The sequence below is a fragment of the Quercus robur genome, chromosome 10 (genome assembly GCF_932294415.1).
Source record: "Quercus robur chromosome 10, dhQueRobu3.1, whole genome shotgun sequence".
NCBI classification, from domain to species: Eukaryota; Viridiplantae; Streptophyta; class Magnoliopsida; order Fagales; family Fagaceae; genus Quercus; species Quercus robur.
In genome coordinates this window covers 4,171,455-4,184,471 of record NC_065543.1, presented here as the reverse complement: position 1 = coordinate 4,184,471, position 13,017 = coordinate 4,171,455, and the positions used below count along the sequence as shown (strand labels likewise).

Here is a 13,017-nt window from a genome sequence, read left to right as displayed (position 1 = left end):
AATTCTTGATTCAAAAAAATTGCAGATTGCTTTTTTTTTTTTTTTTTTAATTCTCACAAATTATTTTTTCTAATTTTTCCCGTTTATTTAAAGCTTAGCTATAAAATTTGTTGTAATTTAAGAGTACAATCTTATTCAATATCTTTTTATTGAAAGTAAATTTTGACAAATCCACAATTAGATCATATTTTCTTCTTATATTTTTCATGCTTACAAAATTTCTAGAAAATTAAAGATTAATAACTATGTTATTAATAAATTGTTTAAATTACAAGTTTTTGTAATTTAAAATTATGTATAAAATATGAGTTTATAGATCATGTAGTAGATTATATCTAATTGACTCAAAATTTGACATATATATTAAGAGTGTAAAAAACATGTAATTTAATAGTTAGATTTCTAAAATATTTAATAATTTATTTTATTGAATAAGGTTTTAAAAATTAAAAATCATAACCACTGCCACGTGAAAAATGCAATCCCCATGATATGTAAACACCTTCTCTAGGGATTCAGATCATCTAGATTTTATAGGGAATTCTAATAAATAAATTTCCTTAAATCTTAACAATTTTTTAATGATTTAATGGTCTAGATTTTACCATGTCAGCATTCCACTAATAATAATCTTAATTATTTTATTTGCAACATTATTTTATTATTCTTAAAATATTGTTAGTGGAATGCTGATGACCATTAAATTATTAATAAGTAATTAGAATTTAAAGAAATCTACCGGTAGAATATATTCTAGAAAATCCAGAGGATTTAATCCCTTCTCTAGATTTTGCTCAGCAGTCAACATTCATGTGTGTCCTAGATTCATGGAACTATTCAAGTTCAACTAAACCAAACACAAACAGCCCATGTAACCTGAAACCATTCCTTTCATTCATTCTACAACCATGAGGCTACTCAGAAAATCACTTTCCCACCACCTCTTCAAACCAATCTCCATTCCTTTCTATACATCCAAATCCTCACCGCACCTTTCATACTTCACAGCTCCCACCAATCCATCTCCAACACAAAACATTGTTCCCACCAATACCCACATACCCAATTCACCAAAACAATCAAACCCCACTTTCAAAAAAGCCACACTTCATGATCGAAATCAAATCTTTAACAATGAACCCAGTAATCCAAACTTGTCCAATTCTTCAAAACAATCAAAAGCCATCAATACCCACATAACAAATTCAGCAAAAAAATCAAACCCCACTTCCAAAACCACATTTCTTGATCAAAATAACATCTTTAAAAATGAGCCCAGTTATCCAAACTTGTTTAATTCTTCAAAACAATCAAAACCCATTATTAAGACCAAGATTTATCATCTAAATTCATACAAGTTCATTCAAACCAGGCCATTCTCTAGTGGAAACAATTCAAATCCTGCTGATTCTGCAATCCCAGTTGTTTCCACTATTGGTTCACCATTTGATGCTTCACAGCCTATTGATGCAGGCTCTTCAATTCGAAAACCGATTAGTCTATGGCCTGGAATGTACCATTCGCCTGTGACAAATGCTCTGTGGGAAGCAAGGTCGAGCATATTTGAAAATGTTGTGGATACATCAACCGATGGGGCTTCACAAGAAGAACTTGTGAAGAAAACTCCGGGGCAAAGCCGTACTAGTATTGTGTATAAGTTCTCGTCAGATTATATACTCAGAGAGCAATACAGGAATCCATGGAATGAGATTAGGATGGGGAAGTTGTTGGAGGATCTTGATGCTCTTGCTGGAACCATTGCATTCAAGGTACTTTTAAAACTCTTGTGAAAAAAGTAAAATGGGGTATTTTGATGTAATTTGCAGTATGGTCGTTTGAAGTTTGTGGGGTTTGAGCTTGGTGGTTTGTGAAATGGGGTCTGAAAACAAATTTTGAAAAATTAGGACACCACATAGTGTGGATACCGAAATTTATATATGTATGTATGTTTATTTTAAGTTGAGAGAGTTGGAGCAAGACTAAAAATAACATTAGTAAAGGTATTTACAAAGGATATGTGAATTAGGGAAGTAACATAGGTTATGATTTCAAATAGAATAAAATGGAGGAAAATAATACATGTGGCGGATCTTGACTAATTTTGTTGAGATTTCATAGCTGACCCCAAAATGTTTGGGTCTAAGGCTTTGTTGTTGTATCAAAATCTTTAATAACCTATCTTAAATCAAATGAAGTTTTATAAAATAAAAAATGAATCCTTTTTTACTCCCAAAATACTGAGAACATGCATGCAAATTGTCCCCGGTGTGTCTGACACAAACACACTAGTGGGTTTTGAAGTGTATGTGGTTCTTAGGTATTATGCTTGAATTAGTAGCCACTCGTCCTGAAGCCAAATTTATCTAGCTGTAATTCCCAAAATGCTGTAGAGGTCTTTTATTTTTGGCCTACAAGTTTGTGTTTGTATTTTTTGAACTGGAAGATGCATTCTTTCTGATTTGCTTTATCATGCTGATGTTGCTGGGGTTTGATGTCATTGTAGTGCCTAAATCTGTTCCACTGGTGTTCATTAGTGTAAGGGAGATTGATGCTCTTTAAGCTGTATGTAGTATTAGCTGCTGTAGGTCAATGGTTGGGTTGCATTTGACAGAATTCTGGTTCAACTTGAACACTTAGACTTGGTTCGCATGCAATGATAGTAAATTAAAGTAAAGCAAAAAAGAGAAAAGAAAAGAATATTGTTTTCCATTGGCTGATTATAAGGAGAAATTAGAGATGTGGAGTATTTTTCCTTATACGTAACTACCCCCCCCCCCCCACACACACACAAAAAAAAAATTACACCTATTCATCTCTCTATTTCATAAGTTAGTGTATTTACTTTGATATTACTGCTCTGAAATGTCTATGCTTTTAACAGTTCCAATGTTGCTGATGTAAATTAAACATTATCCTAGCTCCTTTGATTCACTTATAACTTCTTTGACCAGCACTGCTGCAATGATGATGGCACAACAAGACCTTTGCTATTAGTTACAGCTTCTGTTGACAAGATGGTTCTGAAGAAACCCATCCAAGTTGACGCTGATTTGAAAATAGTTGGTGCTGTTACATGGGTTGGGCGGTCTTCCATGGAGATTCAACTAGAAGTGACTCAGTCCAAGAAAGGTATTGCAGAACAAATAACAGTGTAATATAGTAATGGTTTTGTTTTCTTTTATGACCTGAGCTGCAGGATAAGTTTACAGTTTCTTGCATACATGTTCAATTTTTCCGAATCTGATCTGTAGATCCTGCTTCTTGATTTAGAATTTTTGGAAACTGGATACGTTAGTTTGGCAAGTAACTCCATGTTATAGTATCTCCATATTTTATTTCTTGTTTTTATGTGGTATTTAATCATCTACCCTTATGTTGTAGAGTTTTAATGGTTGGTGTATGCAAACAAAATTTGAATTTAAGTTAGATATATATGTATTCTTCCATATAGAGGTAGTTCATATATGCACAGATTACAAATCTGAATGCAGACTATATAATTTTATCTATTCGTTGTCCTGATTAATGGCTGTCTAATTTATGTTTGAGGGAACATCTGGTCTTGTGTTCTATGATTGGCAGCTCAATACCCCTTGTCTCTATAAAAGTTGTTCTATATACAGATTTTTCATTGCATCATTCCAAGAGAACAGCCATCTAGGTTGCAAATTGGCTTTGCAATATTTCATTAGATTTTTCTTTTTAATTTTTTGTGTCGCTCTAGAGTCTAGCTAGGGCCACTCTCTATCAAACATTTGAGAGCAAAACATTAGATTGAAAAGGTGGGAATCCCTCACCTCCACTTGAATTATCTTTCTCCCTCTCACCATTTCTATATAACTTTTCTTTATTACTTTGTAACTCAATATTATCTATATGATGTTGGCAGGAGATTTCTCCAAACACCCACACTGGCTACCTTAGTGTATTGTCATCAGTAGTTGGTTTATAAGATATAGAGCACAATTTCTGTCTTGTGAGAGCTTTTATAACAAGTTCCAATGCTTGGTTTGATGTTCTTGCTGAAGTCTCCCTTTGATTTTATTAATGCTTTGCATAGTCTGGGATTTTGACTTAGGTTCTTGTGTCATGGAACTGATAATAACAAAAAAAAAAAAAAAATGTAAAACCTCCTGAATACTTTATATGTTCCCTTGATAATTTTTATTACAATTTCCCCGGTGGTATCTCTCACTGCTTACTATATTTTATCCTGGTAATTTGTTTTGTAGAGGCCACAAATGGGTTAGATTCACTATCTCTTATAGCTAACTTCACATTTGTGGCTCGGGATTCCAACACCGGAAAATCAGCTCTAGTTAATCAGGTCTCACCTGAAAGTGAACAAGAGAAGATACTTTGGGAGGAAGCAGAAGAAAGGAACAAACTTAGGAAAAAGAGGAGAGCAGAACGTAAAAAAGATTTTGAGAATGAAGATTCAGATAGGCTCAATGCATTGTTGGCCGAAGGGCGAATCTTCTGTGATATGCCAGCATTGGCAGACAGAGATAGCATCCTGATTAGGGATACTTGCCTTGATAACTCTTTTATTTGCCAGCCGCAACAAAGGAACATCCATGGTCGTATTTTTGGAGGATTTTTGATGCGAAGAGCATTTGAACTGGCCTTCTCAACAACTTATGCCTTTGCTGGTGTACAACCACACTTTCTAGAAGTTGATCATGTTGATTTCTTTAAACCTGTAAGTATTGACCACACTCTTTATTGATACAATCTTTATTAAATTTACTATATATAATCTAGCATTTCATCGTTCCATATATGTAAGAACAAAGGATTTGAGAGCTTAGTTATTATGTAGGTGTGAATGTAATACCCATAAAAAATTAGAATTGGTTAAATGGTGTGAGAAGTGAAGAAAATGTCATTTAGGCAAGTCTATTGGACTGAGTTTGACATTGATACATTACCCTTTTAGAAGTGCCAATTGACGACAATGTTTTTGCCTAATGGGTTTCACATCTGATAGTCTGAATGATTCGCTTATTTATTACCTTCATCTTCAAGGGTTGTGTAGGAATACCTATGAGAGGTTCTAGATTTGTAATAAAGTTGTCTGTGCATGATGACTTTTTGATGGCTTAGGAGCTGGCCTAGGAATTTTTTATTGGCTTCATTGGTGACTCGTTGATTTTCTGTCTTGTGTGCATGTTTATTTCTGCTTATGACTTGTTTTTTCCTAGTATCATTTATCAAATGTATAGTCACTTCTACACCCTAGTCATTCTCAAATCCCCAAAATAATGTTACAAGGACCTAGATGAAGATTTTGCCTGCAGTTGTGTTGTATGGGTATTGAATCATCTTATCCCTATCCCTATATATATTGAGACTCTGGGAGGCACTGAATTGTTGAAGTAAATTTTTTTTTTTTTCAGTATGCATCCAAGGACCATCTGAAAAGTATTTTTATCACACAGTGAACTGTCAGCCATACTTCTATTTTCAAATATCCTGGAAATCATTTCTCACAATCAAATACACCTGAATGGTTCATGTTAGGCAAGCATAGTATGTTGGACACATCTCATACATATACTGATATACTGCTGTGTTTGACATGGGACTTTAGGTGTAGATATGCCCATGTATCATACTTCCCAACCACCTAGATTCTTTCTGTTCAAATGTTCGTGCCTAATTATGTAATATATCTGTTATTGGTGATATTGGTGGTAAAATAAGTAGTTTAGTTGTAGCTATAGATGACAACTACTTCCAAACATTGTAACTTCAGAAACTTCTTAAGCTAATATGGGCCAGATTAGATCTCTTGGGGAAAAACATGAACTGTCAACTTCTCATGGGGAAAATCATTGATTGTGAAATTCTAATGTAGTTGGAAACAAAACTGTTTTAAGTAAAATTTCTGCAGTGATAATCACTTTGTAAAAGCCGAAATTTTTTGAATTAATCAATTTTGGGACTTGGATTGAGCAGTTAGTATTATTAAATTTTCAGCAAATATCAGTGTATGTTAATGGGATTTAAACATTTATTGTGATGGTGCAGGTGGATGTTGGAAATTTCCTCCGGTTCAAGTCTTGTGTGCTCTACACTGAACTTGAGAACCCAGCTGAACCTCTGATAAATGTGGAAGTTGTTGCACATGTTACAAGGCCTGAGTTCCGACGCAGTGAGGTGAGCTCCTTTTTTTTTTTTTTTTTTTTTTTTTTTGGCTGCAGGGGGCTTCTGCATGGACATGAAAATAAAACTTTTTCCATTTCTGGTGTTCCAATTGTATCTGAACCACAAATTTAACCTTTGGAGTAGACATTATTTATCCACCTAAATAATAAGAAGCAAATGAATTAGGTTAAAAGTGACCAAAAATGATTTCAACCTTACAAAAGGATAGTTTTCAGGAAAATCTATTCACTTAAAATATTGAATATATTCAAGCAAATGCACTCATATCAAATGCTATGAAAGACATAACAAACATATATTAAATGCACTGTGAAATGAAATGGGATGATTTCACCTACCATCCTGGTTTGTATTTATAAGCTGCAGAGCTTAGAATGCGAATGTCTTTGTTCTGTTTCATGTATTGCAATTGAACAGGTGTCCAACAAATTCTATTTTACATTCTCGGTCAATCCTGAGGCTATGAGAAGTGGACTGAAGATTCGGAATGTTGTTCCTGCTACAGAAGAGGAAGCACGGCGGGTGCTTGAACGCAAGGATGCTGAGGGATCTTAGTTTGGTAAATCATGAATACATCTTTCTTCTTCGTGAAAGAATGAAGCATAAGTGAAGAAAGTGTTACAGACTTTTCTTGATTTTGAAAAGATTATCTTAGCTTGGACTACAGAGAATCAGTAACATTTTGGGATTGGAAAGTAAACCATTTGTGATATGTGGTTTACAAGAACAGTAGGTCCCTTCTTAGCTCAAGCGAGAACAATAGAAATTGGGAAAAATTTAGGTACAATTTCTTAGGTGTTGTATTATAGGTTCTTCAATTAAATCAAACAGTTTGATTGCATTGATCAATACAGCAAAAATAATGTTATCCTCTCCCAAGGATAATTAATTAAATTGTTTGGCTTCTTGACTATTGCAATCACACGGTTGAATTTAATTAGGAAACCTAAGATACAACGGCTAAAGAATTGTGCTTAAGTTTTGTCCATAAAATTTCTTTTAGAATCTCTCTCAAATAAGACCAAGTTGACATTTGAACCAGTAGCCCTCAAAACCCTTTGCCACCTTGGCCGAGTTGTAGGGATAAGATTTGATTCGATCAGGTAGCTTAAAGACTATCGAAGTTATTGATGTAAATGTCTACTCATTTACCCGAGCACATGTATTCATGACTGTCTTGTTCATAATTTCTCTATCTTCCCAAGCATTTTTGTATGTAAATGCTCAGGACTTTTTCTTATTGGTGATTAACCTGATGCCCTTGTCCTCATTTTTCCAACACGGAGTAATATAAATACAGAGAAATAGAAAGAAATCAACCAGGTTTCAGTGTCCTCATTTTTCCAGAAACAAATACAAATAGCACAAAATAGCTGGATTACTACAAGAAAAGGCGCCAAACAAAAGAAATAATAAACTTGATACTTGGCAAGCTCTACCCACAAGAGGATCTGCACACAATGACTGAAAAGTTTTGGCCAGTGTCCAATGCAAGTTCTTTGTTTAGTTTCACAACTTTAGATCATGTGTGAACCTGAATTCCCTCTTAATAAGTGAGACATAATGCATGAGATTTTTTAACTTTTTAAAATGAGAGGTAGTGTAGATAGAATTTGAACTCAAGATTACTTACTTTGTTACCATGATAAATTACTGTTTGTCCTACAAGTTAAATTCTTAAGAAATGATGAATGTGATTATTTAACCTCATAATATTCTAATGAAATTGATCTCCTATTGTAACACACACCCTACAATAGTGTAACTAACAACATAAAATGGCCTTTTAGGGTGTGGAGGGAAATTAGTGATAACGTCTTTTTTGTTTTGTTTTGTTTTTTTTACACACATAGGTCTAATGACACAATAGATTTATTGATGTACAATAAAATTGATATTAATGGTAGTCTCATATAAAAGTGATGTTACACTAATCATAATCTATCACTTCAACATGTAAAATTCATTAAGTTAGATGACCCTCCTACAATAAAGCTTTTTGTGTGTACTAACAATATAAAATAAGTAAATCTTTCTGGGTGTACTTTTACATGACAAGGCTATGAATGCACTCTATAGCAACACAATTAAATTTCAACCCCTGCGTAAATTCCAGTTAGTTCAATTAATAGTTTTTTAGTTGTGGAATAAGAGATATGAAGTTTGAAATCACGTACACCAAAATTCAACCTGAAAATAAAAAGCAATCACCGTAAAATGGATACTGACTAAAATTCTGTAGTATCTATAATTAAAAACAAATTGCCACCTAGGCCCAATTAGCTGCATGGCTTCACTCAAACCCCAAAAAGGCAGAGACTACAAGTTATATTAGACTAAGCCCCAAAAAAGGTAATAATGGCATACCCTATCTAAAACACACCTAGAAACAAGAACGACGTCGTAGCTCTATTGCGACCCAGTTGGCCAAAACGGGAAATTAACTTTGATTTTCAAACATTATAAATAGTAGGTCACGTTTTCAAACTATATTTTTTACTAGCATCTCGAGCCTAAGAGACTCGATTTAAGGCCTATAAATCAAGTCTCAAAGACTCGATTTTCATGGATTGATCATGTCTGATGTGGCATTTTTTCCACGTGGCGACCACTTGGAAATCGAGTCTCTAAGACTCGATTTATATAATTCCCAAATTCAATTCTCAGGTCCAACAAACAAACACAACACATTTTTAGGTCTGAGCTCGTCGACCTAGGCCGCGCGGCTAGGTTGCACGGGCCTGGGTTGCATTGGCCTGGGTCGCGTTAGCCTAGGTCGCACAGCCAGGTCACTCTGGCCTGGGTTAGTTTGATTTTCAGATTTTTTTGATTTTTGGGTTTGGGTTTCTGATGGATCAGTTTGATTTTCAGATTGGATTTTGTTCTTGGGTTTTTTGGGACTTGACTTTGGAAGTTTGAGAAAGGAGAGTGGGAGAAGGACACTTGAAAATATCTGCACTGTGAATGTTGTAGATATAAATTGAGTTTTAGAGACTCGATTTATAGGTGGACGCCATGTGGAAAAAGTGTCAACTTAGACCCAATCAGAACATAAAAACCGATCCTCAAAGTCTCGATTTATAGACCTTAAATCGAGTCTCTTAGACTCGAGATGATAGTAAAAAATATAGTTTGAAAACATGGCCTACTAATTATAATGTTTGAAAATCAGGATTAATTTCCATTTTTCTCTGACCCAGTTAGTTCATTTTTCTCGTACAGCTCAAAAAAGAATTGCGCGCTTGTTCAGTCTCAAAGATCAAGCAAGTTAACCAAAAGGGTATGTTTATTGATCTTTATCTCTTTCAATATTCTTGGTACTTTTTAGTATATGGGTTCAAGTTGAACATATATATATATATATATATATATATATATGGATTTAGAGCATTGGTTTCGTTACTGTTTTGGTTAGGGTTTTGAATTTTAATGAGCTGTTTGTATATGGGTACCTTGAGTCCTCTGAAGAAACACGAACATTTGTATTAGCATAAACCCATTAAGCATAGTTGTCTTATGAATGTGCTTGGTTTTTATTCTCTTTTTATTGTGGATGATGTTGTTAGTGGATACAATTTATTAAAAAAAAAAAAAATTATGCAATTTCAAATACTGTTTATGGGTGTTTCTATTTCTTCTTTTTTAAGATTCCATAGGTTAAATTTGGGTTTGTCTTGTTTTCTGTAAATAAGATATTGTTTGGATGCAAATTGAAGATAAATTAATTGTTTTATGATCAATGGGGTAATTTTTTAGGACCCTTTTGAGGCACATGCAGTATGGAATCACATTTTTGCCCAATATTTGGTTAGATTCTTAATAGGACATTAGAGTTCCTTGGTAGCTCTTGAGTTTAAGAGAGGAGAATAACGGAATATTAATCATCACACTTTGTGTGGTGTGGGATTAAAAATGCTACAATGTGCCTTATAATTTCGAAGAGCAGATTTACGCGGAAGTTCCTCATACGACTTTTTTCTAATGTAGAGAAAAACATGTATTTGAAGGTGATGTTGTTTGAAGCTTTATCAAGGCATGGACTTGAGGATTGTATTTATTTGAATACTCTGTAGTGTGAAAGATGTCCAATTATAGAAAACCAGCATCTATTAAAATCTTTTCATGCTTGTTTTGTGACTTTTGGGATTTTATATGTTTCATTGTTAAAACCTACCTTTTGAATTGGTCTTTAATTCTTTATGGTTTGTGACAGCCTATCAACTTCAATGTGAGATAGGATTCTTACTAGTTTGTACTAATATGACTATATAAGTGCCTTTTAATTGATATTTGGTATTTTGCTATTCTTGAAACTAGACAAAGTATTAGTGTCTTACTGTTCTTTCTGTTTTAAGACTTTTGTGCTTAGAAAATGAGTTTTGTAATTTCTTTTCATTGGCATACTATATATTGGCATGCTGAGTAGAGAAGAAAGTTGTGCTCGGACTATGGTCTAGGTTTTGCATGCCTCTCTGAGAGAAGTTGTTTATTTGGAGTTTTAAAACTAAGTTGGAGTAAATTCTCTTAGTCTTGTTTGATGACTAGTCCATTTATTTTAGCACATCATATTTCGTTAACCTTTTGTGAGATAATATTGCTTAGACCAATTGGAGTTTATTTGTGAAGTTTATTAATAATTAGTTAATTTAACTTTTGCTATTTTATTGTTCTATCATCGAGGAGAGAAAGATCATATTTTAGATAGGCAAAATGAGTGGAGGTGGAGTGAAAGGATCAGCAACTACAAAAACTCCTGGAGATTTCCTCAAATCAATTCTTGGACGACCTATTGCTGTTGAACTGAATTCTGGAGTAGATTATTGAGGTCATTCTCCTTATTTCTTATTTGTGAAGCATTGTTTCTAGTCTCTGTTTGTGTATGTGTGGCTAGTTCTTGATGGAAGCGTAATTTGTCTCATAGCAACATTCTTCTCATCTAGGGATTCTAGATGACTCCAATTCTATAGGAAATCTCTTTTTTATTATTATTATTATTTTTTTTAAATATGGACTAGCTAGTTAATATTATATATTTTTCTATATAAAAAAGAAAGAGTTTGGTAACTTTTCTCATTCGAGGGAAGTGTTTTATGTTTTATTTTTCTTATATAGTTATAATGACCATCTTTGTTTTAATCTTTCAATTGTTCTCTCTTTGAGTTCACCTTCTTTCCTTTGGAAAGAAATTGTTGCCTTTTTCTGAGTACTTCTTCTTAGGCATTGATTGGTATCTCCTTCATTTTGCAAGCTGTAATTATTTAAATTTTAACAGCTTTGAATGCATAATTGATTTTAAATTTATTGATTTCCCCACTATTGACAATTACCATCTATCACATAGTTTACATATAAAGGAGGTATCCTTCCCTTATATATATTGCATAACTTGTTTATCAGATATCCACATATATTGAATACTGATTTTAGGTACATTATTTAAAGATTGTTTATCAGATTTCCACAAATTTGTAAATGGAAAATTTTGGCTAGTCTTTTGGTATATTATGGTAACTGTCTTTAAAATCTCCATGATTAGAAAATGAAATTGGGTTATCGGAAGGGGAAAAAAAGAAAAAAAAAAAAAACCTGCGGGGGGGTGGGGGTTGATGTAGGAGTATACATAGCATGGATGATGATGACATGGCATATTGAAGTGGCACGAGGTGTAGGCTTGGCTTGTGATGTGACATGACAGTTGAAATTCAGCCTTTAGGCTTGGCTGGCCTTGTGCCATGTCACTTACTCATGCCTCGTCACCTTGCCATGTCATCATCATCCATGTTATGTGATCTATTCCTGCATCAAGGGGGAGGCTAGGCTTATACGGTGGTGATAAGTAATTGAATTTTATTTATTGATTTGTGTCTAACCCCACTTTTACTTCTTACAAAAAAAAAATTGTGTCTAACAATAGAATATACCGCTAATGGGTCGAAGCAGATCTCTAGTGATGGTTGGTGTGCCCTACTTTGTTTAGTTCTGCATGTGTTATGAAAAAAAGCACTCATAGCTATTATAATGCCCTTTAATGTTCATGTGCAGGCATTCTTGCATGTCTAGATGGGTATATGAATATAGCAATGGAGCAAACAGAAGAGTACGTCAATGGGCAGTTGAAAAATAAGTATGGTGATGCCTTCATTCTCGGAAACAATGGTACTTTAAAGGATGACTTGTAATTTTACTATAATTATTCAATTTTTTTCCCCATATCAGCGACTGGGTTATCTCTTTCATGCAATTCTCTACATTAGTACATCAAAGAGGACATTGGTAGATGGGGCTTAGTTTTGATGTTTATCAAGTAATATAGATCATTAGCAGTCATGAATTTTATGTTTGTATTGTAATGTAGGATAATTTAGTTTTTGGAAATGAGGATTAGAGAGAGCTACTCCAAATTGGAAAAATGAAACTTTTTTGTGATGGAATGAGCTGTTATATACTTATATGTTTGATTTGAAGAGTGATGAATGGTTGTCATTGCCTTAAGAATATAATTGATAATCATGATCATGATACCATAGCCTTGCTCAACAGATTTAGACATTGAAGGCTGCACAACCCGTGCCGTGTCACTAGTAACTCAAACCCAAGATTTTGAGAGCGCTTGGATCTTACATGATATTTCTTCCCTTTTGTCATTTTTTTGCTTTCTTTTGGACACTCTCAATTTTAAGGAGTGTTGAATAGAATGGCCTATACTTTAGTCTAGTGGGCTGTTTTTGTAATTGGGTTGGACCTGTTCTCATCATTTTTTTTTTTTTTTACCAATTTGTTACCTAACATTTAGTTCACCTAAGTTGTTTACGAATTTATAATGAAAATGTTGTGTAGTTTTATTGA

General features: G+C 33.8%; 1 protein-coding gene and 1 long non-coding RNA gene across 3 annotated transcripts; both read left to right on the top strand.

The window, feature by feature from the left end:
* Window positions 1–801: 801 nt before the first annotated feature.
* On the top strand, window positions 802–7,358 carry LOC126701619 (acyl-coenzyme A thioesterase 2, chloroplastic-like). 2 transcript variants are annotated; one of them, XM_050399890.1, is made up of 5 exons: window positions 803–1,769; window positions 2,952–3,129; window positions 4,233–4,702; window positions 6,034–6,162; window positions 6,589–7,358. In XM_050399890.1, exons 1-5 carry the CDS (start codon window positions 909–911, stop codon window positions 6,724–6,726), a joined length of 1,776 nt encoding a protein of 591 aa, XP_050255847.1. In that variant the 5' UTR covers window positions 803–908; the 3' UTR covers window positions 6,727–7,358. The 2 variants fall into 2 exon arrangements, with proteins under 2 accessions (XP_050255848.1, XP_050255847.1); XM_050399891.1 differs by lacking the exon at window positions 6,034–6,162 and having other exon boundaries at window positions 802–1,769.
* A 1,938-nt stretch (window positions 7,359–9,296) lies between these two features.
* Window positions 9,297–12,635, top strand: LOC126701625 (uncharacterized). Its single transcript, XR_007647443.1, has 2 exons — window positions 9,297–9,451; window positions 12,214–12,635. It is a non-coding gene; the product is annotated as an uncharacterized LOC126701625 (long non-coding RNA).
* Window positions 12,636–13,017: the final 382 nt, after the last annotated feature.

What these genes read in the sequence shown, in the direction of transcription:
- LOC126701619 (XM_050399890.1), top strand. Translation starts at nt 909, where the DNA reads ATGAGGCTACTCAGAAAATCACTTTCCCACCACCTCTTCAAACCAATC. An exon ending in AGTGACTCAGTCCAAGAAAG is followed by an intron (nt 3,130 to 4,232) that starts GTATTGCAGAAC and finishes TTTGTTTTGTAG; the next exon opens with AGGCCACAAATGGGTTAGAT. An exon ending in ATGTTGATTTCTTTAAACCT is followed by an intron (nt 4,703 to 6,033) that starts GTAAGTATTGAC and finishes GTGATGGTGCAG; the next exon opens with GTGGATGTTGGAAATTTCCT.